This window comes from Apiospora phragmitis, assembly GCF_038363925.1.
Source record: "Apiospora phragmitis strain CBS 135458 chromosome Unknown utg000002l:1.0-5516284.0:1.0-5523493.0, whole genome shotgun sequence".
NCBI classification, from domain to species: domain Eukaryota; kingdom Fungi; phylum Ascomycota; class Sordariomycetes; order Amphisphaeriales; family Apiosporaceae; genus Apiospora; species Apiospora phragmitis.
This window is the reverse complement of record NW_027117400.1, coordinates 3780829-3803735: the sequence shown is the minus strand read 5'-3', so window position 1 is coordinate 3803735 and position 22907 is coordinate 3780829. Positions and strand designations below refer to the sequence as shown.

Below are 22907 nucleotides of genomic sequence, written 5' to 3'. Positions count from 1 at the left end.
ATATCCGAGAGAATTATGCGGTATTACGAACCTTTGCCGATATTCATTCCCCTCCATTCGCACGAATACTCGGGACTCTGGCAAATCAAAGATCGTTCCTGGAGGCTTTTGATTGCCCCACGAAGCAGCCAACTTGTCAGTTGTGGTGAATTATAGTGACAGACATTATGGATGGGGTTTGACCTGCACTGTTTGTGTGGACAAAAGACATCCAACTCAACTCATTATGTAGTCCCAAAACCTGTATGAACTTATTACGACCAGCCCCTCAGAATTAGCACTACGTAGACCTGAAGCACTTAATACTATTTTTTGTTCCCGCTTTACGACTTTGAGCCTGGAATGAACTGCCGCTAGTTTCGAAGAACGGAACGAGGTGCTCTCAAAGCAGTTTTATATGCTAATCGAACACTTGATCGCCTTAACTTGTTGCCTAAACTCCATAAAACACTCAAGATCAAATAATGCATGACCACTAAGTACTAACAAACAAAAGGCCCAAAGAAACGAATCAAAACCCATGCGCTTTCACTTGAACGATCGTCCAATGGCAAAATTGGTTGAAGGAATTGTGGTGTGCCCAACCTTCCGAGTGCTTGCAACTGATGAACCCCAGAAATAGACCGCCATGTTCCCTAAAGGCCCAGCTTCTGCTTCTTGACTCTGGGATAAATACCCACAATCATCAGAACCATGATGAGGATCATGGCCCAGAGCTTGAGCCCGAGCACGTTCTTGTTGTAGTCGGTCTCGGTAGCACTGATAATGGTGGCCATGAGGAAAGGCAGCAGAAGGTAGCCGGACATGCGATGGTACTTCCAGATCTTCTTGGCGTTGGCCTCGCCGCCGTAGAGGGCGGGGACGCCGAACATGGTGAAGCCGACGACGTACTGGACCACGATCCAGATGCTGGCGATGACGCCGAGGTAGGCGTGGACCGAGTGGAAGTGGGGGCCGCCGCTCTTGACCTTGTTGACCTCAATGATGACAATGCCGGCGATGAATGTGGCGAAGGCCAGGAGGTTGAGCCCGGCGTGGATCTTTTGGCCGACCTGCTTCTGCTGGACCGACTGGGTCGGCTGCAGCACCAGGATGGACTGCACCAACACCAGGAAGCCGAAGGACTGGGCTAGGGGGTGGCCCGAAAACAGGATGATGGGCTGGTGCAAGAACACGGCGGCCCAGACCGAAGCCACGAGCAGGATGGCCGCGCCCTCGGCGAGGATGCCGGTGCCTGAGGATTGTATGAGCTTTGCCATGGCTGATATAATTGATAGCAGATAAAGCTGGATAGGGGTGGATGAAAGCTGGACGGTTTAAAGCTTGAAAGAAAACCCAATTGGATGTGGATGTCAAGCTTGCGAGTTGCAGGAAAGTATAGGCAGAGAAGAAGGAAGACTATGGAGAGACCGGACGGCGAAGGTAATTGATGATGGCAATGGGGAAGAAGGGGGTTGTGGCAGCCTCACTGCATTACCGACCAAAACCTCCGCTACGTATCTGAGAGGATGGAGATGATGCGATGTTGAAACATAAGGGAACAGTGCAGTCTGTGTCTGAATCAAAGGGGAAGGGAAATGACAATGGCACAAGGACATACCAAGAATGAGATTTTTGGCAATGGAAGCATTGGGCCTTTGCGAGGCGTCTCCAGGACGTCCGAGGAGCGGTTCCATCTCGCCGTTGCCCGCGTCTGGGCCCGACGGACTCTCTTGGGGGATGCCCGTTGCTGAGGCCATGGCTGAGTGTTTATGTGGTGTTGGCCCCCTCTGCCGTCTTTTTAGGCAGCGTAAGTAAGACCTTGGGGATGCTGAAAGGAAGATGCGACCACAGGAAGCGGCCAGTAAGTAGCAATACTATAACAATTGCGGATGGGAAAGGCTCGATGGATTCGAAATAGACGACGCCCTTGTTTGATATACCAAGCGGTTAGTTATTGCCGTCCGGACTTTCTGGAGTGGATGTTCGAGCAAATAGTGAAGCTTGTCCAGACTTCGAAGACGCCATTGATGCCGTCATTGCGAAACTGTCCTGGGGTGGCTGTTCGGGGTTCGGGACTCTCTGGGGTCGGCGGAGAACTGGCCTATCACAGCTCGGCAAATCATCAGCGAACTTGATTGGCTGCTTTTCCATGGAGATGCTGAGCGACGTCCATCAATAGGATCAGTAGGGACCAGTTCAGTTGTCCAGGTTTCATTACTTACATACTTACATACTTACATAGCGAGAATAGCTTCTAGGTTTGTATGGAAGCGTGTAAAATAATACACAGTCGCGGTATCTACGTGATTTATCAAAATCTATGCAGTTGTTGCACTTAGTCATAGGAACTGTTCGGCTTGAATCATACTTACTGATAGGCTCAGGTCTGCTCTCGGCTATCGCCTGTCACCGATATGTCAAATCCATGGGCGGCAGTAGCCCCTCCTGCCCCGCCATGCGACATCGCATATTGCCCATTGCCCGTGGACTCTTGCTCTCAAAACACTCTGGCGTTGGGTTGGGTACAAACGAAACTGTTATTGAGGTTACATCTAATCTTTGTGAGAACATATACTTTGCTTCCTACCATCTACTTTGTCCTTAACAAGTACATCCTCCAACATGCTCGAGGACATTGAGTATAAGCTTGAATCCGTCCAGGCAACGTCGATTGCTTCGGACAAGATCGATGAGAGATTTCGGTCAACATGTATCGGTGCGTGAGGCTATATACAAATATACCCACCCTGCCGCGTATCCGGGTATTCGTAAACTAACCTTCTTTTCAGATCTGATCTCGGGGACTCTAGGCGGCAAGGTGCTCGGGTTTTCGGATGAGTGGTTCGCCGAGGCTAACAACCTTGTCACCCCGACCGCCCCAATCCGTCAACCGGGAAAGATGGTCTACACCGGAGCCTGGTACGACGGCTGGGAGACCCGAAGGCACAACCAAGAGCCCTTTGACTGGGTCGTGATACGTCTCGGTGTGGCCTCGGGCACTGTTGAAGGTGTCGAGGTGGACACGGCTTTCTTCTCGGGAAACCATGCTCCTGCCATTTCCGTAGAGGGCTGCTTCAGCCAAGACGACGACGAGGTGCTGTCGTGGAAGGGCAGCAAGGGGAAATGGGAGACCATCCTGGACGCGCGCGAATGCGGCCCGTCCCAGAGGTTCGGCTGGAGACTCGATGCGCCTACATCCAAGCAGTATACGCACGTTCGACTGAACATGTACCCCGATGGAGGTATCGCGAGATTCCGACTCTTCGGACACGCGGTACCCGTTTTTCCCGAGGACAAGGAAGCCGTCTTCGACCTCAGCGCGGCTCAGAACGGTGCCGTTGCCGTCTCCTGCAGCGACCAGCATTTTGGCACCAAGGACAACCTCGTGCTTCCAGGTCGAGGCAAAGACATGGGAGACGGCTGGGAGACGGCCCGCTCCAGAACCAAGGGCCATGTGGACTGGGCCATCATTCGCCTCGGCGCACCGGCGCTGATCCAGAGCTTCATTGTCGATACTGCCTACTTCAGGGGCAACTTTCCCCAGAAAGCGAAGCTGGACGCGATCGAGTGGAAGAACCAAAGCGACCCAGGGGCCGACGCGGAAGGATGGACGGAGGTCGTGGAACCAAGCAAATGCGGACCAGACCAGGAGCACGCGTTCGGCTGCTTGGTTCAGGATAGGCCATTCACCCATGTCAAACTTACCATCATCCCCGACGGAGGCGTCAAGAGGCTCCGTGTTTTGGCTAAGCGACATGTATAGCATAACGGCCACGAAAACTAGAAACGGATCTAACGGAGGCGCGCTACCCTACATTACTTTATATATTCTTGTATATTCGAAAGCTTCTTTCAGGATAGGAGCCGTAAGAGACTTTGCAGCCTCGGACTTGGTTAGAATCATGTTCGAAGTAATTGTTGTCGCTTGCATATACGATGAAGGCTGGCACTGGGGTACAGATTGAATGCAGCTCTGTGCACGGGCATTTCTAGTGCTGGAGAGTGCCCGCTTCAGCTTGACCTAGCAAGACCCTTGTAGGGGTGCGACTTGTACTACACGTGCTGCATCTGGGCGATCAATCCATCAATGTTCGTAATGCTCAACTGGGATACATAGGTTGACGGTGCATGGATGTACCAATGCCTTTATGATTATTATTGCCTTAGGTACCCGAACTAACCTGCCAACGTCCTATGACGACCCACCCGCCAGGTCATCCAGGAGTAACTTCTCAACCTCGAAAGTTGTCACCAACATATATCAAACACCCACGACCAACGAAGCCTGCGTCCTTCCGGAACATACCTACCGGCCCCGAAATACAAACATGATCCAACCGTACTAGGACGAAAACTCAATCTAATCATTCGAAGTCCCAACAATTCGCTGCCAGATCCCCTCCATCGCCCACAATGGATATCGGCGACGCTGATAGCGGGGGGTTTGAGGATGAGCCAAAGATGACCAGGGAGCTCCCGCCCGATCTTCCCAAGTCCCTGAACGACCGCATAATCCCCAAGGAGGCCGTCGCCGAAACTGAGTACTACGATGGATGGCAAGGTATGTAGCGATACCCCTGACCCAGGTGCCGCCAATACGGATGCCCCGAGTCCCCGAAGAGACTGACGTATAAGCATCCGACCACAGGCCAGTCGCAATTCCTCACGAGCCCGATCCTTGCGAAACCACTACAGTTCAGCGATTTGACGCTGGATGATACGGACTACGACCCAGACGTCACCAAGGCTATGCCCGATAGCGATATCCGTCTGATGGAGATGCTCGCAGCACAAGCACAGCACCACGGAGGCGAAGGCCTCGTCGACCCTGATGCCATCGCCAACGACGAGAAACGCCCGTTGGACGAGAAAGAAAACATATTGCAGAAGTCTCTAGCGATGGCCGCAAGCAATGGCGACCTCGTACAAGTGAAGAAAATCCTCGGCGGCGATGCGAAGAAGTTCGTGAACGTCAACGCTCAAGACGAGGAGGGAACGCCCCCCTTAGTTTATGCCAGCTGTTTCGTACGTAATCATGACCTCTCGGGCTGCCGCTGGCCAGTACGCTGACGATTTGAAAGGGTCACGAAACCGTTGTTCAGGCTCTTGTCGATGCCGGGGCAGATGTCGACAGGCAGGACCGGAACCAGTGGAGTGCTCTTATGTGGGCTATGACGAACCGTCACAAGGGTATCGCTAAGATACTGCTTGACAACGGCGCATCTGCAGAAGCCAAAACATCGTCGGGCAGAACCGCTTTCGACTTCGTGCCTCCCGACAGCGAGATGTCCTTTTACTTGCACGACAATGGCTACAGTATCGGCAATGCCGGTGTTACCGATGATTTCTACAACCCGGGGTTTTCGCAGGACCGTTTCGAGGAGGAACTCGCCGAGAACGAAATGCGGCGGCGGATGATGATGGAAAGCGCCAGGGATCTCGAGGTCGATCTAGGCAACGTAGGAATGGATGACCAGCCCGAGGTACATGCAGGTGATCGCAAGCTTAACCCTCATGACGTTCGCTAACTTCTTGGCAGGGCTCTGACGACTACGAGGAGGAAGCGCAAGAGTTCGACTGGAGCCGTTGTCTGCACGACCAGATGTTTGTCTTCCAAGAGAGCGACCTCGAAAGGATCCTGGATATCATCATCACGAACATGCAACCCCAAAGATCGCCGTCTCAGAAGCCTGTCCCGGCCAATATGATATTCCTGAGTGCAAGATATGCACACTATCATGCCAGCCTCGAGTTATTAGAGAAACTACTCGTCCGCGCCCAGGACAAGATCAACGAAGTTGTCGAGGAACATCAGTGGGACATGACCATATTAGCATTCTGGATGTCCAATGCGACGCTCCTCTTGCACTATCTGAAGAAAGACGCCGGTCTTGTCGAGGCTACTACGGAATTTCAAGCACAGTTAGCTGAATTGATAAACGAGATCTTCATCCTTGTTGTCAGAGATGCGGAACGGCGAATGGACAAGGTCCTGGAGCCCGCCATGCTTGACCACGAAACGATACCGGGTTTTGAGGACGTCACGTTCCAACATGAATGGAAGATCTTCAAACGAAAGAAGGAGGTCAAGGCAGAACCGATTGAGAAACGATATCGACCACCCTCCCCAAAGGCAAGGGCAAAGCCCGCTCCCCGGAATGTCACTTCACTCATGTCCTCTACACTGTTCGTCTTGGATCTTTACGACATCCACTCTGTCATCACATCACAAATTATTTCACAATTATTGTATTGGTTAGGCGCCGAGTTGTTCAACCACATCATGGACAACCGGAAATATCTGGCCAGGACGAAGGCCATGCAAATCAGGATGAACGTTTCGGTCATCGAGGACTGGGCACGAGCGAACAACAGGAAGCCCGAGCATTACGAGCATGGTGACACGACCGCCACCGGTGAAACCACCATGGACGCCGCGAGGCGGCACCTAGCTCCTGTTGTCCAACTGCTCCAGTGGCTGCAATGTTTCTCTTCGCTAGAGCCGGATAACTTGGAGGCTTTGGTCGGAACACTGCAACAGCTGAAGCGCCTGAGTCCCCAGCAGCTGCTGTTTTCAGCTAAGTACTACCGTCCCGAGGTCGGCGAGAAGGGGCTTCCGAAGAGCGCAGCCAAATATCTCGAGGCGATGCAGAAAGAGGCAGATGTGAAGAGGGACCGCGGAAGAACCATATCGCCTTCACCTGGCAGTGTTCCATCTACCCCAATTCGGAACACGTCGAACGGTATCGACATTGAAACACCGGGCAGCGCGCCGAATCCCGAAATTGAAGAGTACGAAATGCCCGAAGGAATCAATTTTGATCCTTCGTTGATGTTACCCTTCTCACTGCCGTCCGTGATGGACATGCGCGTATCTAACGGTGCTGGATTTGGGGGTCTCAATAGGGAGCGGGAGAGGAAGTATATCCCAACCGTACCGCCCGAGTTTCTTGAGAAGCTGGAGCTTAGCGGGCAGAAAGAGCGGCCCATGTTTGGCGAGAAGGATTGGGAAAACGAGGAAGTATGAGTATTTGTTGTACCAAACATCCCAAGGAAGGTGATGCAAGTTATCTGAAGTTTTTCTCAGCGATAAGCATCGAGCCGGCGCTTCTCAGTGTACCACGTCAACGTACTTCGACTAGCGCCTCTGGGAGCCGTTCAGGGTCCACGGGCGCAGGAGGTAATGGCTCTCTTTGACCGAGAGGGAACACCGCACGTACGATGCAGGCACCAGGGATAAGTCGCTGACGGCCGGTATGAGTTGCATTGCATTGACAGATGAGGCGCTCAGGCACAGGAGACAGCAAACCGTCCCAGCGGCCCAAGGTGACCGGCTGAAGAGGCCATGGTTGCGCAGATCATCGGAGGGAGGAAAAAGCAATCATAGCTGCAGGACGCATGAGACAGTTGTTCCCGTCTCGTGGCGTCGTATCGAAGGCCATTTTAACTACATGACTACCACTCCTAAAGGCAATAAATCTGTATATTTCACCAGCACGGTTGTGTATGTCTGTACTACCTACCGCATAGAGTGTTGTTTAGCAATGTCCGTGTGGGTGGGCGACTGGATTGGCTGCCCAAACGCCACCCAAGCCAGCTTCCAAGCGACGGTGACGGTGACGACTCATTCGACCCATATCCATTTGATGTCATCCTATGATGACAGACAGCTGGCAACGGTGAAGGTACAGGTAACACATCCCGTTTGACTCGGACCCCAGGTGCGTCGCATGTGCAGAAGTCGGATGGAGGGGGGAAACATGAGAGTCAGTTCACCCTAGAACTTGACACAAACTACTCGCTTCCTGCTTCCCGCTTACCTGCCTTTAAACAGCAAAATGGATGTGGAACAGAACGTCGGGTGGATCAGTAGGTAGAATGAAATACCGACGATGAATGGTGTGCATTGGAAGAACCGTTCTACAGACAAATGTAGCTATCCATGGTTGGACACGGATTGAGCTGGTTGAAAGACGCCACGTCAGATAACCGCAACATCTGGTTTAATCCTGACCAGTAGCCGCGTACTGCACATGCTGATTGGGGGACCGCTCAGCAATTCAGGCCCACACTACTTCAAGTGTAGGTTACTGAAGCCTTCACGGCCAACCGGGCCCTCGACCTTCAATAGTGTACCCAGATGTCTTGGGTGGCGGGCTCCATGGCGGCCTACTCGATCACCGTAACGCTCCGCTCCCTGTTTAGCTACTTTGGAGGCCGATCCTAGCTTCGAATGGGGCCAAATTGTGAGGGAGATGGCGTAAGCGTCTCTCCGGTTCTGTCGCAATGAGAGCCTTGTGAGCCACTGCATCATCGGGGCCACGTGAGGAGGGTATTTTGGGGGATGTCGGTATTTCCCCTCCAATGACATGACATGACATGCCCTCCATATATTGATCTGTCCACTCTAGACTAAGTATGTAGGGAGGAGCACATGGCGAGTGCCGGGATGGAAAAAAAGGAAGGAAAAGAACTGTCAACAGACGGAACGAGAGAAGACGGCGGGTGTGACTCCTGGAGTGGACTAGTGCGTAGATGGATTCCCAGCGATCAATGCATTGCCGGTGGAAGTGGATTAGGGGACCGGCATTCCGGTAGTGTGACTGCGGATCGCGGATTGCGGGGAGAGAGAGAGAGGAGCGGAGGAAACAAGAATGGATTTCGAATCTGGGGGAGTGATTCCTGCCGACGTCTTGCTCGCCGAACCTGAGGAATCGTGAAGATGGTGGAGTGCACATCTCCATTTGACAGGAGAAGCCGCACCGTATCCTAAGGTTGAAGGTTCTGGTCTCAGGGCAGCTCGTGTACATGTAGAGAGCATGTCAATCGCAATTCAGGGCTGACTCAACCTTATTCCGTGTGTCGGTACCCAACGAACAAGTATATCGTAATCTTGAGCAACTTTAATAGCGCCTATTGTGAAGCTTTTCTTCTTCTTCTCCTTACCCCCTTCTTCTGTAGGGGGTGGAGAAAGAAAGGCTCGCAATGCCGAGTTCTCTCTAACCCACTTGCGCCAAAAGCCTCGTGCAATGCAAGCAAGACAGCCTTTTTGCCAAGTGGGGAGGAGAATAATCGATAAAAAGCAACGACCTAGCCATCTTGGACGGCTCGGGAAAAGACGACACCAAGTTTTTACCCGGAACGGAAGACGGGCGTAGGGCAGCGCGGGCTCATCCAATGGGGTGCCTTATGGCTGTTGTAGGATGTATGCACCGATTCAGTGCACACATAGCAGAGTATGCGCAGTAATGTGTTAGTCTAGCAGTCGTAGTCACACCCCGGCTAGTCGACAGAGAACGGCGACGTGTTCGTGTCGTGGTGTTCTTGGTCGTGGGCGAGTAAAGCCAGCCAGAGAGAGCCATATGTCTCGGGACTAGGGTTGCATTAGGTATGCATCTCTCTCTAACTGGCTCTCTATCTAGATCTAGAATAAAACATTCCAACGGGTACCGCAGAGCAAACGAGTCGCCATGATAGCTTTGGACATAAGAAGATGGCCACATCCCATCCCATGCCGTCCCAACCCATCCCAGACAGAGAATATAGCAAATCAACCTTCTTTTGTTCTTCTCTTTCTTGTAAGACATCACAAACAATACTGTCTGCCTTGCATCCAAGTTGTTGTCGCAGCCTATTCCCGCCCACGCTAGCATCTGTCTGGGCTTATAATATTTCGCTGTGCCTCCTCGCAGTGCCTTTTCTTGCCTTGCATACAGACTTTATACCTCCCTGGCTTGCTTCCCCAGTAGATCCCCAGAATCGACGCATCCAGCAAGCAGCACACGCCTCGCAGGGTTGCCCTTTCCCGAATTATCGTGTAAGTCGGGAGGATCCGAGCTTCTGGTCTATACCTACGCCGTAAGTTTATTCGGTCTCCTTGAACCTTCCCATGTTTCCATCCCATCGCCCTCCTCCTCGGCTTTGTTTTCTATTCTGGGAATTCTTGATTTGTAGAGTCGAGTCGAGACAGGCTTTGCATACATCGATTCTCAGATAGCAGAATGCAATCCCTAGGAGTAGTTAGTGCTCTGCCCTTTCCCCTAGCTCTCTCTCTCGTTCTACCCTCTGTCTGTCCCTGTCTGTCTATCACTCTCCTTCTTGCTCGCCCTCCGTTCTTTGCGTCATATCCCACCCACGAGCCCTCTCTTGATCGTCTCTCTCACCAAACGAGACATCCGTCCCGAGCTGAGCTCAACAAGAGGGGTGCTCCCGTCGAGAACAAGTTTTTCAGTAAAATCATCTTCGGACAGACCAGACATAATTGGAAGTCTATTGGATCCCATCTGACCACCAGCACCCAGCTCCAGACCAGCTCCAGGAAGCCGCCCACCGCTTAAGTACCGGAGCTTAAGTACTGGTATTACATTATCACCGACCAGCTTCGCAAAAAACCAAGCCTGGCATTCCATCGATTGCTTGCTTGTTAGACAGCCATACCCAGCGTCCTCTCTCTCGCTCTCTCCCCCTCCGCAAACTCCAATCGTGCATGAGCAAGGGATCCGAAGGAGCAAGGCCTGGCACCAACTCTGTTGCTGCACCATTAATCAGTCGTATTGCGTATCAGGCATCGCACATCGCGCATCAGTCGACGACACAATACCGCAACACCGCACCCGAACAAAGGCCCAACGGTTCATCCCACCAACCTTGGCGACCAACCAACCGGACCAACCAAACCCTCTGGTTTGCTGTCGACCCCTGGTGCCTTGACTTGCCTGGGCACTTACCTCGAATTGGCACGCAACTCACTATTTTTTTTCAGCCATCCATGGCGCCCCAAAAATACTCCAGCGTGCGCTACAAGAGCCGGCCTGCTGCGCTCGTCCCTTTCAGAGATGATACTAGTCTGATCGCTTTACGATACGACCAGACTGTGCAGGCCAAACCTCCCATTCCCATCCCACCACCTCGTTCTCCTTTGCGTAACCGTTCTACTTATTGCTACCGCCGGCACCTCCGCCACGCGACCTTCTTCTACTGTTTCTTCTTCTTTGTCTTCCAACGTCGTTGCTGCCCCTCCCAACTGCACCCCTCCTCAACCCAACGAGACCCATCCCGCTCTGAGGGCCATCACGACGCCGCGCACCGTTTTCCAAGACCTGCAACGCCATTTAGATCGCGCCCCCTCGTCCCATTCTCCCACCGTTCACGAGGAGAGCGAGGAAGAGGATCCTTTTACTTACAAGAAGTTCGAGTCAATTGCGATCCGCCCTGCGCCGGACTCGTATACTAGCAGCGCCGACGACGACAGCACTACCTTCACTATCCCCAAGCTAAGGGTTAGGACGGGTGCACCCTCGCCTTCGCTGCACTCTGGTTACGAGATTAACCGGAACTTGAACGGCGCCAACGACCGTTGTAGCCAATGCAGCATCCCTCTCCCGTCGCCAGGATTATCTGAAGACAACAACACCGCATCGCCCACATCTCCAACTACACCCCCCTCGGCTGCCGAAAGCTTCCCAGAGAAGCCGGCCTCCATATTTTCCAAACCCTCTTTCATTTTTCGGTTCTCCCCTCCAATATTGCTGCCTTCTATGAAGTCCAAAAAGCTGCAGAAGAAAGCGCTCCCGGCGCAGCAGGTTCATCAAGTGGATGATCATGACATGGTGCTTGATGTGGAAACGTCCCTGGTGGGGAAGGACGCTACAGCCCCTGTCGTGCGCTCCGCGTCTAATATCGCTCCCATCCCACAATGGAAGTCACCGGCCCCTGTCCCAGCCCCTGTCGTTGACGTGCCCCCACCTCATTTAGCACATGGAGCCGCCAAGCAACCTGATACTGGGGTTTCGACAAACCTGAAGACCACGACCATACCCAGGGTCGAGGATGACGAGTTTTCCCAGTTCATCACCCAGATGTCATTTTCCAAGCGCGGAAGCATCATGCTCGCTGGGAAAAAACCTGAGGTCGTCAGCCCCCCTGATGCTGGCGCTTTGAACGACGCGCCCGCCAGTGAGCGCCCGTCCCCTTCCTCACCCGTCTCCTCTTGCACCGTCCCTTATGGCCAAGTCGCAAGTCGACGGGTCCGCTTTCACGGTGCCGAGAACACCTACCACGATGCCGACCATCATCGCTGAAGAGGAGCCAATGCCCAGTCAATCGCCACCGGACGCCAAGCAAGAGCCTGTCCCTCTTCGCCAGCAGCAACAGTGCTGGCGCCAGCCCCGGCTGACGAATCCTCGCCCGAAGCCAAACTACCGCCGACGCCCACGACGCCGCAAAGTCCACCCCAGAATTCGGGTGACACCAGTAGATATAGAAAGGGAATCTCAAAAGGTGAGATCACTCTATGAGCCGGAGGTTGGTCTCTATGTGGGAGGACGGTGGCAGGCGCTCAGCCCTAAGTGCGCGTCTGGAGCCAACAGAAGAAGTTCCGTCAGATGTGGATGAGAATGACGCGTACGGTTTCCTTGCATATCCAGTATAGGCCTCTGTATGACTTTGCTAACGCGCCTGGTTCTGACAGCCCGATCGGAAGCCCAAATCCCACTTCTGGCGATCCTCCTCCTGGAAATCCTACTCCGCAGGCACCTGGAACCCGAGAGTCCACGGCATCTACTGCGTGGCCACTCGCTGAGGATGCACCGAAACTACACGAACTCGCCGGCGGCATTGAAGATTGGGAAAATGTCAATGTGGAGGATGTCGATCGCTACGGTTTCATCATGAAAAGGCGGCCAGAGTCGCGGGCGAGCACGCCAGCCGATTACGAGCGGCTTGGCCAATACTCACCAAACAAGAAGCGCAATGCCCTACTTCGAATGGGAGACATGGCTACACACTCCGGCTACCTAGGATCGAAGCGCGGGCCAAGTAGGAAGATGTCGGCGCGGTCTCTCAATACGCAAGCATCGGGGCTTTCTACGACATCTCGGAATTCCACTCGTTCGGCTCTACATCGAGCCGCCAACCTGCTGCCTCATAACAGGGATCGGAGGTGGACGGACGAAGCTGGAGATATGCTCGCGCCGCAGTTGGGTCTGACGAGCATAGGGGACGAGAAGTCGGCCGCGACTATTGCCGATGACGCCAAATACAAGGAATGGCGACGCACCGAGAAGTGGCGGAAGATGGCCACGGTGGTGAAGCCAGGAGCCGAGGGAGAGGGTTCTTTCTTTGAATTCGACCTGAAGCAACCCAAGCTGGTCGATCGGACGTGGAAAGGAATTCCCGATTGCTGGCGATCGGCAGCATGGTGGTCCTTCCTGTCCACAAGTGCGAAAAACAGCAAGGAGCGTTTCGCATCGGACGATGAACTCTACATTATCTACAAAAACCTGCAAGAGGTCCCATCGCCCGACGATGTTCAAATCGATCTTGACGTTCCGAGAACCATCAACCAGCATATCATGTTTCGAAAGAGATATAAGGGCGGCCAGCGACTTCTGTTTAGAGTTCTGCATGCTCTATCTCTCTACTTCCCTGAGACGGGATATGTACAAGGCATGGCGGCCTTGGGGGCGACTCTTCTCAGCTACTACGACGAGGAAAGGTGTTTTGTGATGCTCGTTCGACTGTGGCAAGTACGGGGCCTGAATCGTCTGTACTCGTCAGGTTTCGTCGATCTGATGGACGCGTTGAGGAAATTCGAGACGAACTGGCTCGCTGGCAAGGACGTTGCAAGCAAGCTGCAGGAGTTGAGCATCGATCCCACTGCATATGCAACAAGGTGGTATTTGACGCTGTTCAACCTGTCGATACCGTTTCCCGCACAACTCCGAGTCTGGGATGTGTTCATGCTGCTCGGGGAATCATCCGACCCCGCGGCACCCGAGGTGCCTGGCTCGGCTGGCAAGGGCGCCACGAGGGCCGACTCCTCGAATAGTTTCGATATCCTGCATGCGACTAGCACAGCAATCGTCCAGGCTTTGCGCAACCACGTGATTGACGCGGAATTCGAGAACGCCATGAAAGCCTTGACTTCGTGGGTTCCCGTCAAGAACGAGGATCTGTTGATGAAGGTGATCCGGGCTGAATACAGGCAACACCACACCAAGAAGAAGAAGATTTAGGATATCCGCCTTCGGAGTTTGGCGCAGCGCAAAAGGGGGCCTTGAAGAAGCTTGGTACTGCCAATACTACTGTTGCCGTATGAGAGGACCGGACTGGCACGTGGGTGAGATCGATCCACTCCCATCCCTTTTGTGTCTTTTTCCTTTTTTTTTCTCTCTCCTTTTTTGTCTATTGTCATCGTTACAGGGCCGCGACAAGGGTCTCTGTCTCTGTCGCTGTCGCTTGTTTTCTTCGGGGTTTATTTGTTTGTTCCAGTGGGCGTGTCTGCATGGGAAGGCTTCAAAAGCGTCATGCCTGCTGCATTGCTGGCGTAACAGGAGGGGATGGTCTTCTTCACACACACACACTGGGGCGTGTGTATACACTTTGCAGGAGCCCGCATTATACCCCACGCATACCAAGACGACGCTTCATCATACCACGTCTTGGACTTATTTTCACCCTCCTAACTGCTATTTAATCTTTTTCTACGCAGACTATGTATATGGAACATCCGCTTTCGCGGGGGGCAAAGCAGAAGTGGCGAGTGGTCGGGGTTACTTTCCGGTGGCAGAGGGCTGCTTGTTTGTTGTGTAATTATGTATGGGGCTACTGGAGTTGGAAGGCCGGGAGTGCTGTTGTCGTCGTCGTCGTCGTCATTTGTTCCACTTCTTCTCTCCTTGGCCTCTCCGGGTACGAAGCCCATATGTTCTGCGGAGGACCCGAAACTCACGATGGACACACAAGTCTCGTTTTGTATGTATCATACTGGAATATTGTTATGGTAATGTACAGAAAGTCGGGATACGACTTGCTCGATTAAGTTCTATCAAGGAATAGCCGCCATCATGCCTGCTCCTGTGGTGACAAATTGCTCTTGCTATTTGGCCTTGTGTCTAGCCGGATTGCTGTGTAGATGCCTCGTCCCCGATGTTGATCAACCCGGACATTCCTTGACTTGGTTCTTGGTGCCGTCTTCATACATGTTGATTGCACGGAATGCCACTTCGACTTTCTTCCCTCTGCTGTGATAACAGGCCACTGAACTCACTACCGTTGAAGATGGCTCGTCAGCTGTCCTGATTTACGTCCGCGTGCTGGAGCCGAAGACACAACATCCGCCAGCCCATGCGTCGTTGTGCATCTGAGCCCTGTCGAATTGTTCATCGAGCCAGCTCTTGCAATCTGTCGCGAGGACAATAATTTCCGAAACGCAAATATAGACATAAATCGGCGATGGTTGTTCGTTTGTTGAAGCGTTGCTTCTCTTTGCTACCACGCCGCAGTGGTTGGTGAAGCGCGAAGAGTATCATCTACGCCTCGCCCTTAGTACGCTTCGGAAGAAGCGAGTATGGTAAGGAGGGAAGAGGGGCCCGCCTTGACGCCGGCCGACCATATTGGGCAGGTACTAGACGCAGTGATGAGTGAGCGGCACTTGCCGGCCATCATCGCGGGGATGAATGCCATGAGATATGTCGACTTCCAGTCCGGTTACACACCCTGGCGGTTCCCTTAAGTGAGGCTGCTAAATATAAACCGGGTGAAGAAATTTGCGTGTCGATGCATATCCAAATCCAGGCGTACAAGGTCGCCAGAAACTGAGGAGGGAGAAAAAGGCACGGCTTGTAGCGATATTGTTGTTGTTGTTGTTGTTGTCGTTGTCGTTGTTGTCGTTGTTGTTTGATAGGCGGATAGACTTCTCGCCATACAGCCAGACCTTTCCCTCTCTCTCCCTCTCGGGAGGGGGATCTGAGGTAGCAGCAACCCTACGACATACAGATGGATGTTACCACGAGGGGTCGCATCGCATCGTCCAGGGCGAGGGTGGTGACCGGGTTGACTTCCGCCAGCAGCAGTGCGTGGCCGGCCCCCAAAGAACGAAAACCTACCTCCATCACGGAACTGCATAACGCAAAATACCGTGCAGCAACAGCAGTGGCATAGATATATTTATATAACACATGCCAGCAAGTGCTGTATATGTACTATGTGCATATGTGTTGCTGTAATTGTTCAAATGGAGACCCGACCCGGCCGAAAGGGAGTCCAAGGGTATGGAGAAGTTCGGAGTCGCCATCGGAGGTGACCTGTCATGTCGTATCGTGGATGGAGTAGGAAGGTAGCCAAGTGGTGGTGGGTGGTACGATGTCCAATTTTCTGTGCGTACACATGTGTTTGTGTGTGTGTGTGTGTGTGTGCGCGCGTGTGAGGTGTGTAGTCGCAAATAGATATCGACACATACAGCATGGAGTATCGTCTTATGCCGCGTTATATAGCTTTTATAATCCTTTTCAGAGCAAGAATTTGTTGTTCGAATCAATGCTTTCTAAACTTGGCTACTGACTAGGTAAGTAGGTTAGGGACAACAAAAACAAGCAAGGTGAGGGAGGGACGAAGGAAAGGGCCACGTCCAATCATCATCCCAATGCATCCCCGATGCGTGCCATCATCCCATCATCCCAACACATCCCGTCGGCTTGGGCGCCTACGCGGACAAATGATAAGATGTCGGTTCTGGTTAGCCGCGGCCATCCCTTCCTTCGGTTGCTTACTCGTGCGTCTTCTGCAGTCCGTATGTAATTATGTAGTATGTAGAAGTAGATAATACGGAAGGAAGGAAGGGGTTGCAAGTTACTAGGTTACGTACGTACGTACGTCTGGTAGCTAGCAAAATGCCAATCGCATGCATTGCTGAAATAAGCTGCCGAGATGGTGATCATATTCCCCTTTCAGCTTCCGACTGGCAAGAAAGCAAGAAAACGAAACGGATCTACGGCCCAGATTGGCCGGCCTCAGCTGAGGGGTTCACGCAGGGGCAGGAGGGCCAGCTTTGCACAGCTGCTGCTCAGCTCTTGTTCACTCTTCCTACTTACACACACACACACTCTCTCTCTCCTCTCTCACTGGATTGCTACAATGATCGTTCCATATTGTTTCTGTCCATGTCTCGGTCCGTAGGCGAGGGTCGACCATTGGTGCGCCAGGTCTGGCTGAATCCAACCTATCAGAGCCGGCGTATGGTACGGTTATTTTCCTTTTTTGGAAATTCTTTTTTTCTTCTTTTTTCTTTTGATTAGTACCCCCCTATCTTCTCTTTTTACGACTTGCATAATCGGTGCAAGAATTACTAGTAATAAAGGGCATCGTATTGTCAGCAACTGCCACCCTGACGACCGACTGTGGGTTACGTCAAGTCTCACAGAGAGTCCAAGGGGCCAAAGGGTAAGGAAAAGAAGAAAGAAAACCAGACAATTTCCTGGGAAATGATTTGCTATTCGTTCGTGTTTCAGCATCCCGGAACAGTATCAACACGTCGGGTCATCTTTCTCCTACTTGATACAGGTACCCTTACTACATACAATCCCTGTCTGTCTGCCTGTGTCTGTCTGTCTTCCTGCCTGCCTGCCATGTCAAGCTCAAAGCTTCAGCCCATTCGTAGTCTCGTTACCGTGTCCGACTGGGAAGCTGGCTGCGCTTGCGTGGCAGTCAAACCACAGAGTGGTACAAATATGCGCACTGGCTGGTTTTATCCTGGCGATGCTGCATGCTTATATTGCCTGCATTTCAATCCGCGACCCGACGCGGCACAACAAGTCGAGGCCCTGTCAGAACTACCCCGTCGGCATCCGACTCGGTTCGTCAGCTCCAGCTTGTATTGTCTTTGCTCTGCTTTCACCGCCTCTACCTCCCGCCCGAGCTGAGCCGCCTACCAGACGATTCTTTTCACCACAGCACTGTACATCTCCCCCCCACCGCAATGGAAAATCAATGAATATCTGACTTTGCCCAGAACTCCTGGAGCCTGTTCGTCCCCAGGCCATGCTTTTGTCCTAACCGCCCCTATACTTATGCAGGTAATAATTGATACACGTAGTAGAGGGGGAAGAGAAATATATGGGGAAATAGTAGAAAAGATACACATGTCGAACCGAAAGCTAAGCCGTACGAGAGCACGTCTGCCAAACTGGAGCCAAGCGAAGCTCAGTTACAACATTCCGCCTGTCTGCCTCTGCTGTGTGAACCCAAGGCATTGGTGAGACTTCGAAGTCTGGCTGATCGTCTCGTTCAGCATAACCCCCAAAAGGATGGAAATCGCGTCTTTCATGTGGCGTTCATAGGACATTATCGTAAGGCTCGTTGCATGAATTCGATGGCTTCCCACCTGTAGCCGCACGGAAACAGAAGCTCCGTAGTCGTCCACATCGTCCTCTTCTCATCCTTAATCATGTTCTCGGTCGCCGTCGCGTAGAGGTGCCAATCCTGCGGCTCCACCTCGCGACCTTTCCTCCGATGAAACCGGAGACTGCCTTCGCTCCTCCCCTTGTGGGTGGTTTCTCATCTCCGACATGGCGTAACGGGGCGATGGCTGTTCCGACAGTAGACTCGAAACTGAATGTGTGCCGCGAGGCTGCATGGAGCCACCTTCTGGCGCCCCACCCTCCCGCGGTGTGCCCAGTCCGGGAGACATGGCCCTTGCTGGTCCAAAACTGTCCCCACGGCCGCGTGTCGACCTGTAAGCCGAGATGTCACTTTGCTGGCGCGAATGCCCTCGGCGCCGACCAGGAGGCGGGTGGCCCAGCGTGGAAGGGCCACCTGACTGGCTGAACGGCGGTGATCTATATCGGATTTGAGAGCTTGGCCCTTGGGCTGCCGGCCCGGCGGCCCCGTGGCCTTTCGTTTGCGCGGCGAATCCACTAGTACGAATAGCAACATTAGCTATACCGATACTCACAGGCTGGGCTGGGTTTTGGACGAACCGGAAGGGGCTGCAGGCTGGTTCGAACCAGCTTGCGAGGTCGGCGGTTGCCAGTGGTGGAAATAAATAAAGGAGACTGCGTTTCCTGCTGCGGAGCTGCTTGTTGTTGAGCGAGAGAAATGCGTAGCGTGCGATGGGACCACTGAAGGTCCGCCCATCGCCTCGCCTGTACTCAGACGGGGAAGAGATCCGCCCAAGGAACGCCCACTCGGGCCACCTGCCATGGACATTGTATGTGCCCTCGCTCTCGTGGGAGAACCTGGGCCTTGGTATGGCACAAAACCACCCTGTGGACCAGGGCCCGATCCTGGCGTGGACGGAACACCCACGGAGCCAGCATAGGGGGCATACTGGTGCGACAGAGAATCTCTTCGGTGCTCGGGCGAGATTTGCCCTTGGGCCGGTAGGAGTTGCGGAGGTTGCGAGTGTTGAGGAGCCAGGTATTGCTGCGCCCATTCCAACGCGGCTTGAGGGTAGTGCTCCCCCCACTCATCCCCGCAAACACTACGGGTACCATGGTGCGGCGGTATGCCCTCGTCCAAGGATGTCCGAAGCATATCGTGCTCCAACCTTCTTTGCTCCAGACGTAACGTTTCCTGTCGAGTCTTTTCTTCCTCTTGCCGCCTCCTCTCCTCTTCCGTCTTGGCCATAAGCCAACTCCTCATGGATTCGTCTGTGCCGGGGCCTTGGCCTTGCCATTGAGGCGGTGCAGGCAACGTGCCCAACATCTGGCTTTGAGCAGGAGGGGGCGGACCCTGGGAATGCAAGGATGGCCCCGGTGGCGGCGCCGTCTGGGCGATGGTCATGGCTGCCGGCAAAGGCAGTCCGCGGTGCGGGGCCGACATCCCTATGAAAGACGGACTGGCCTTACGAGGGAACGCAGACAATGGTTTTTGAGAAGATTCCTGGACAGTCAAGGGGGGCGATGGTCGGGATGTCGAGGGTGGTGTTGGAAGATCATGGACGGTATGGTAGCCGTGATATACTGGCTGCTTGAGTGTGAGCATCATCGTAACGAAGACTAGTCTGGCAGCAAAGCATGTATGCACATAGGAAAGGAAAACGAGCGGAACCGAACAAGCAATGTGGCGGGCAAGCAAGAAGGACAAGATGGGAGTTCAAATAAAAAAGAACGGGGGAAGCGAAGAGGACATAGATAGGAGCTAATAACCTTTAGAGATATGATAAGCTGGAGAGGACGGCCAGCTTAGAAGAGTAAGAAAAGGAAGCAAGCGGGGCTTATGACTGTTTTGGGTAGCAAAGCCCAGCCTCATCTGATCGTCGGTGTCGCATACATATGGCAGGTAATATTGGCAGATTATTAGTTTGGGGGCATAAGGTGAGGATGGTGCCTATGCGGGTGCGGCGTAGGTAGTATCTTGGACACACTAGAGGGACCGGCGTGGTGGTGACGGTCGAGAAGCTCGACTAATAGGATGTAACTGAACAGGGCCCGGGACAAGCAAGATACATCGATCTCGTTAGAGAGCGAGCCAGGAAAAAACAAAACGGGACGGCAATTTGTCTGATGAGATGATGTGTATGGCACGCTGCGACCAATTTAGGCAATGCCGAAGAGGAAAGTCGACAAAGGGCGCTCTGGCAATGTGGAGTAGCTGATGAGCCTGGCCTATTTTATTCTGGGCTGGGGTTAATGAACAATATATATCCAGGAATACTTGATACACAAGCCAGTCCCAGTCCGTGTGCAAATTGCAGCAGGTCGGGTAGCTAGTCGGAGAAAATGTAGCCGTGATGGTAGTAGCAGTAGCAGCAATCGACGGTCAGGGTTGGTAGAATAGGGTAAGGTAGATAGCAGTAGTAGTAGTAGCTACGACGTAGTAGTACGGTATGTAGATAATAGCGAGAGACAATGAGGAAAAACACTACACAAGGTCTGTAGGCTAGTCCAACGGCTTTTGATTAGTCGTGCCTTATGGGGGGGGGGCAAGGAGCAGATCCGAACAAGACGACTAGAGGAGGACGGGTAGCGTTCCCAAGAGAGAGAGAGAGCGTGGCTAAGACAGACTTAAGCGTGCTTGATATAACGGCGTGTGAATGGTCTGTCCATCGAGACGTAACGACTGTTTGGCGAGGCGCTAGGGCGAGCAGACAGGCGAATAGCGTGCAAGCTAGAGAAAGAGAAGGGAAGACGGGGGAAGAGAGAGTGGTAATGAGTGGTAGGAGAGAAAAAGTTGTGGCTCGAGAAGCGCAGTCTGCAGTCGGTGGACTCGGCTGGCAAGGAAAGACGACGACGACGGACAGACAGATTAGACAGCTGGACACAGACGGAGTTCCGCGATGGGGACCTTGGAGCCTAGCACCTAGGAGACAAGACAAGAGGGGCTAGGTTAGCAGCTTTTGCTTTTGCACGCCACTGCAATGACGGGCAAGGCTGTTGATAACTTGTTCTGTATGTATGTGTGCTGTGTGGGCATTGGGGACTTGGGGAGGGGTGTGTCTGTGTCAATCCAGTCCATCCATCCCTGAAAAAAAGGTGAGGTCGACTTACATATGTGCATGGCATGGCCTGCAGTTTTGGCCAGGGTTCCGGGATGTAAAACTGCTTTGCTCTTCTCCATTGATTGTGTCCCATTGTCACAGCTTGCTCGACCTTGGGACCGTCAAAGTGGGAAGGTCCCAGTTTCTCCTGCTCTTGCCAATGTACTTGTATTTTGCCTGCGTCTAGCGTAGGTATGGGTATGGAGCGCGTCTCTTCACCCCCCCCCTTTCGATTTGGTCAAAGTACATTATCGTGATATAAATAAATCCAGTCAAGCGAGACTGACCTGACAGACAGACTACTGTAACGGGAAGGGAGCGGTCAAATAGTCTGGTCTCAAATAAGTGAACGCACATATAAATGTGGGGGTGTTTTGGTATACCCAGGACAGAGGTCTTCTTCAGAGGTAGGTATAAAAGCCCAATACCAGACCAATAGACGGGACAGCACAAGCCCGACATTAGTCATCGGGCATATCTATATCTCTGCAGTAAACAAAACACCATATCTGATCGTGAAGAACCATACGACCAACAGTTCCTATGGAAATAGGTATCAACATCAATATACGCGTCTACATGTGTCGTGTGGACAAACATGGGCGGGGCTTGCGTTGGACAGGCAAGGGATTGATCTGATCTGGGTGGGAGGTGAGCTAGAGCATGGCTAGTCTCGTCTAGTCGTAGTTCTCTATTCCAAGAACCAGAAAACGTCTGATGCCTACATACATACATAGGTAAGCAGCAGTACTTGCAGTACCCAGACCTCAATATTGTATGTCTAGTACGTATCAATCAGTCTTCACTCTGCTCCGCGGTCCTCTCTTTTTGGTTGAATTCCGAATCGAAATACCTCAAATCCAGAAGCTAGGACAGATGGAAAGACCGTTCGTTCGTTGCACCGCCTCCTCCCTCCTATCTACTACTTGTATCCGACTGTTGATATGCAGTGAGAGTGGGCTTGGTGGAGGGTAAATGGTGGGTACATAAGCAAAGTCCGTGGGCATGTGTCCGTAACCGGTCGCTCGCTTGGCGGGGCTGGCAGCTCGCGAGTTGCATGTAAGCACCGTCTTTTTTTCTTTCTTTCTTTCGTCTTGTGTTGTTGTCCGTACAGACTGCATGTACACATATAAGTACCTCTGCAATCATTCTGAAGCGCAGACATGGCCCCAAGGAGGATCTGGCGGCGCGTCTTTCCCCAGGGCAACGTGTGTTGTGGTCGACCGCTACCAACTATACGAAGACGAGAAGCCACTTACCGGGGTGCTCCATGCGTGCCCGTTTACGTACATAACGAGACTTCATTGTTGATTCGTAGCTCGCAGCTGTATGGTGCACACTTCAGATGCCCAGCCCGTGCCGGGAGGCGTACGTCGTGGTTCAACTTATCTCGCAGGCCTCGACAGGGTTGCAACATACGAGGTTCAGGAAGCGTCCGAATAGACTTGTAGGCCCTGCGCGGTGCCAAACTCCAGATCCGGATTGGGAATCATGGGACGGAGCTTATTTACTGTGTTGACGCAAAAGTTTCGTATGGCCAGACAAGCTCGGGACCGATCAACTGATGCGCCTCCCAACCCCGTATAACCCTGCTGCTAGTACGTGTGTATCCCTTCTTGTCCAGTCTCGTCCAGCGCTGGGTGCAGCAGCAGCAGCAGCAACGACAAGGTGA

General features: G+C 52.9%; 6 protein-coding genes across 6 annotated transcripts; 4 read left to right on the top strand and 2 right to left on the bottom strand.

Annotated features, from left to right (window-relative positions):
• Nucleotides 1-635: 635 nt before the first annotated feature.
• Nucleotides 636-1739, bottom strand: PG994_001957 (uncharacterized protein; the record flags this gene model as incomplete). The annotated part of the gene is made up of 2 exons (XM_066853366.1): nt 636-1234; nt 1601-1739. The coding sequence occupies 2 exons, from the start codon at nt 1737-1739 to the stop codon at nt 636-638; spliced, it is 738 nt and encodes a 245-aa protein (XP_066721507.1).
• An 865-nt stretch (nt 1740-2604) lies between these two features.
• Nucleotides 2605-3745, top strand: PG994_001956 (allantoicase; the record flags this gene model as incomplete). Its single annotated transcript, XM_066853365.1, has 2 exons — nt 2605-2698; nt 2772-3745. 2 exons carry the CDS (start codon nt 2605-2607, stop codon nt 3743-3745), a joined length of 1068 nt encoding a protein of 355 aa, XP_066721506.1.
• Nucleotides 3746-4395: 650 nt separating this feature from the next.
• On the top strand, nt 4396-7009 carry PG994_001955 (uncharacterized protein; the record flags this gene model as incomplete). Its single annotated transcript, XM_066853364.1, has 4 exons — nt 4396-4543; nt 4631-5007; nt 5064-5465; nt 5522-7009. 4 exons carry the CDS (start codon nt 4396-4398, stop codon nt 7007-7009), a joined length of 2415 nt encoding a protein of 804 aa, XP_066721505.1.
• A 3459-nt stretch (nt 7010-10468) lies between these two features.
• On the top strand, nt 10469-12062 carry PG994_001954 (TBC domain-containing protein; the record flags this gene model as incomplete). Its single annotated transcript, XM_066853363.1, has 2 exons — nt 10469-10683; nt 10862-12062. 2 exons carry the CDS (start codon nt 10469-10471, stop codon nt 12060-12062), a joined length of 1416 nt encoding a protein of 471 aa, XP_066721504.1.
• A 233-nt stretch (nt 12063-12295) lies between these two features.
• PG994_001953 (RabGAP/TBC) lies at nt 12296-13997 on the top strand (the record flags this gene model as incomplete). Its single annotated transcript, XM_066853362.1, has 2 exons — nt 12296-12384; nt 12452-13997. 2 exons carry the CDS (start codon nt 12296-12298, stop codon nt 13995-13997), a joined length of 1635 nt encoding a protein of 544 aa, XP_066721503.1.
• A 4199-nt stretch (nt 13998-18196) lies between these two features.
• PG994_001952 (uncharacterized protein) lies at nt 18197-19743 on the bottom strand (the record flags this gene model as incomplete). The annotated part of the gene is made up of 2 exons (XM_066853361.1): nt 18197-18671; nt 18710-19743. 2 exons carry the CDS (start codon nt 19741-19743, stop codon nt 18197-18199), a joined length of 1509 nt encoding a protein of 502 aa, XP_066721502.1.
• Between the last annotated feature and the right edge of the window lie 3164 nt (nt 19744-22907).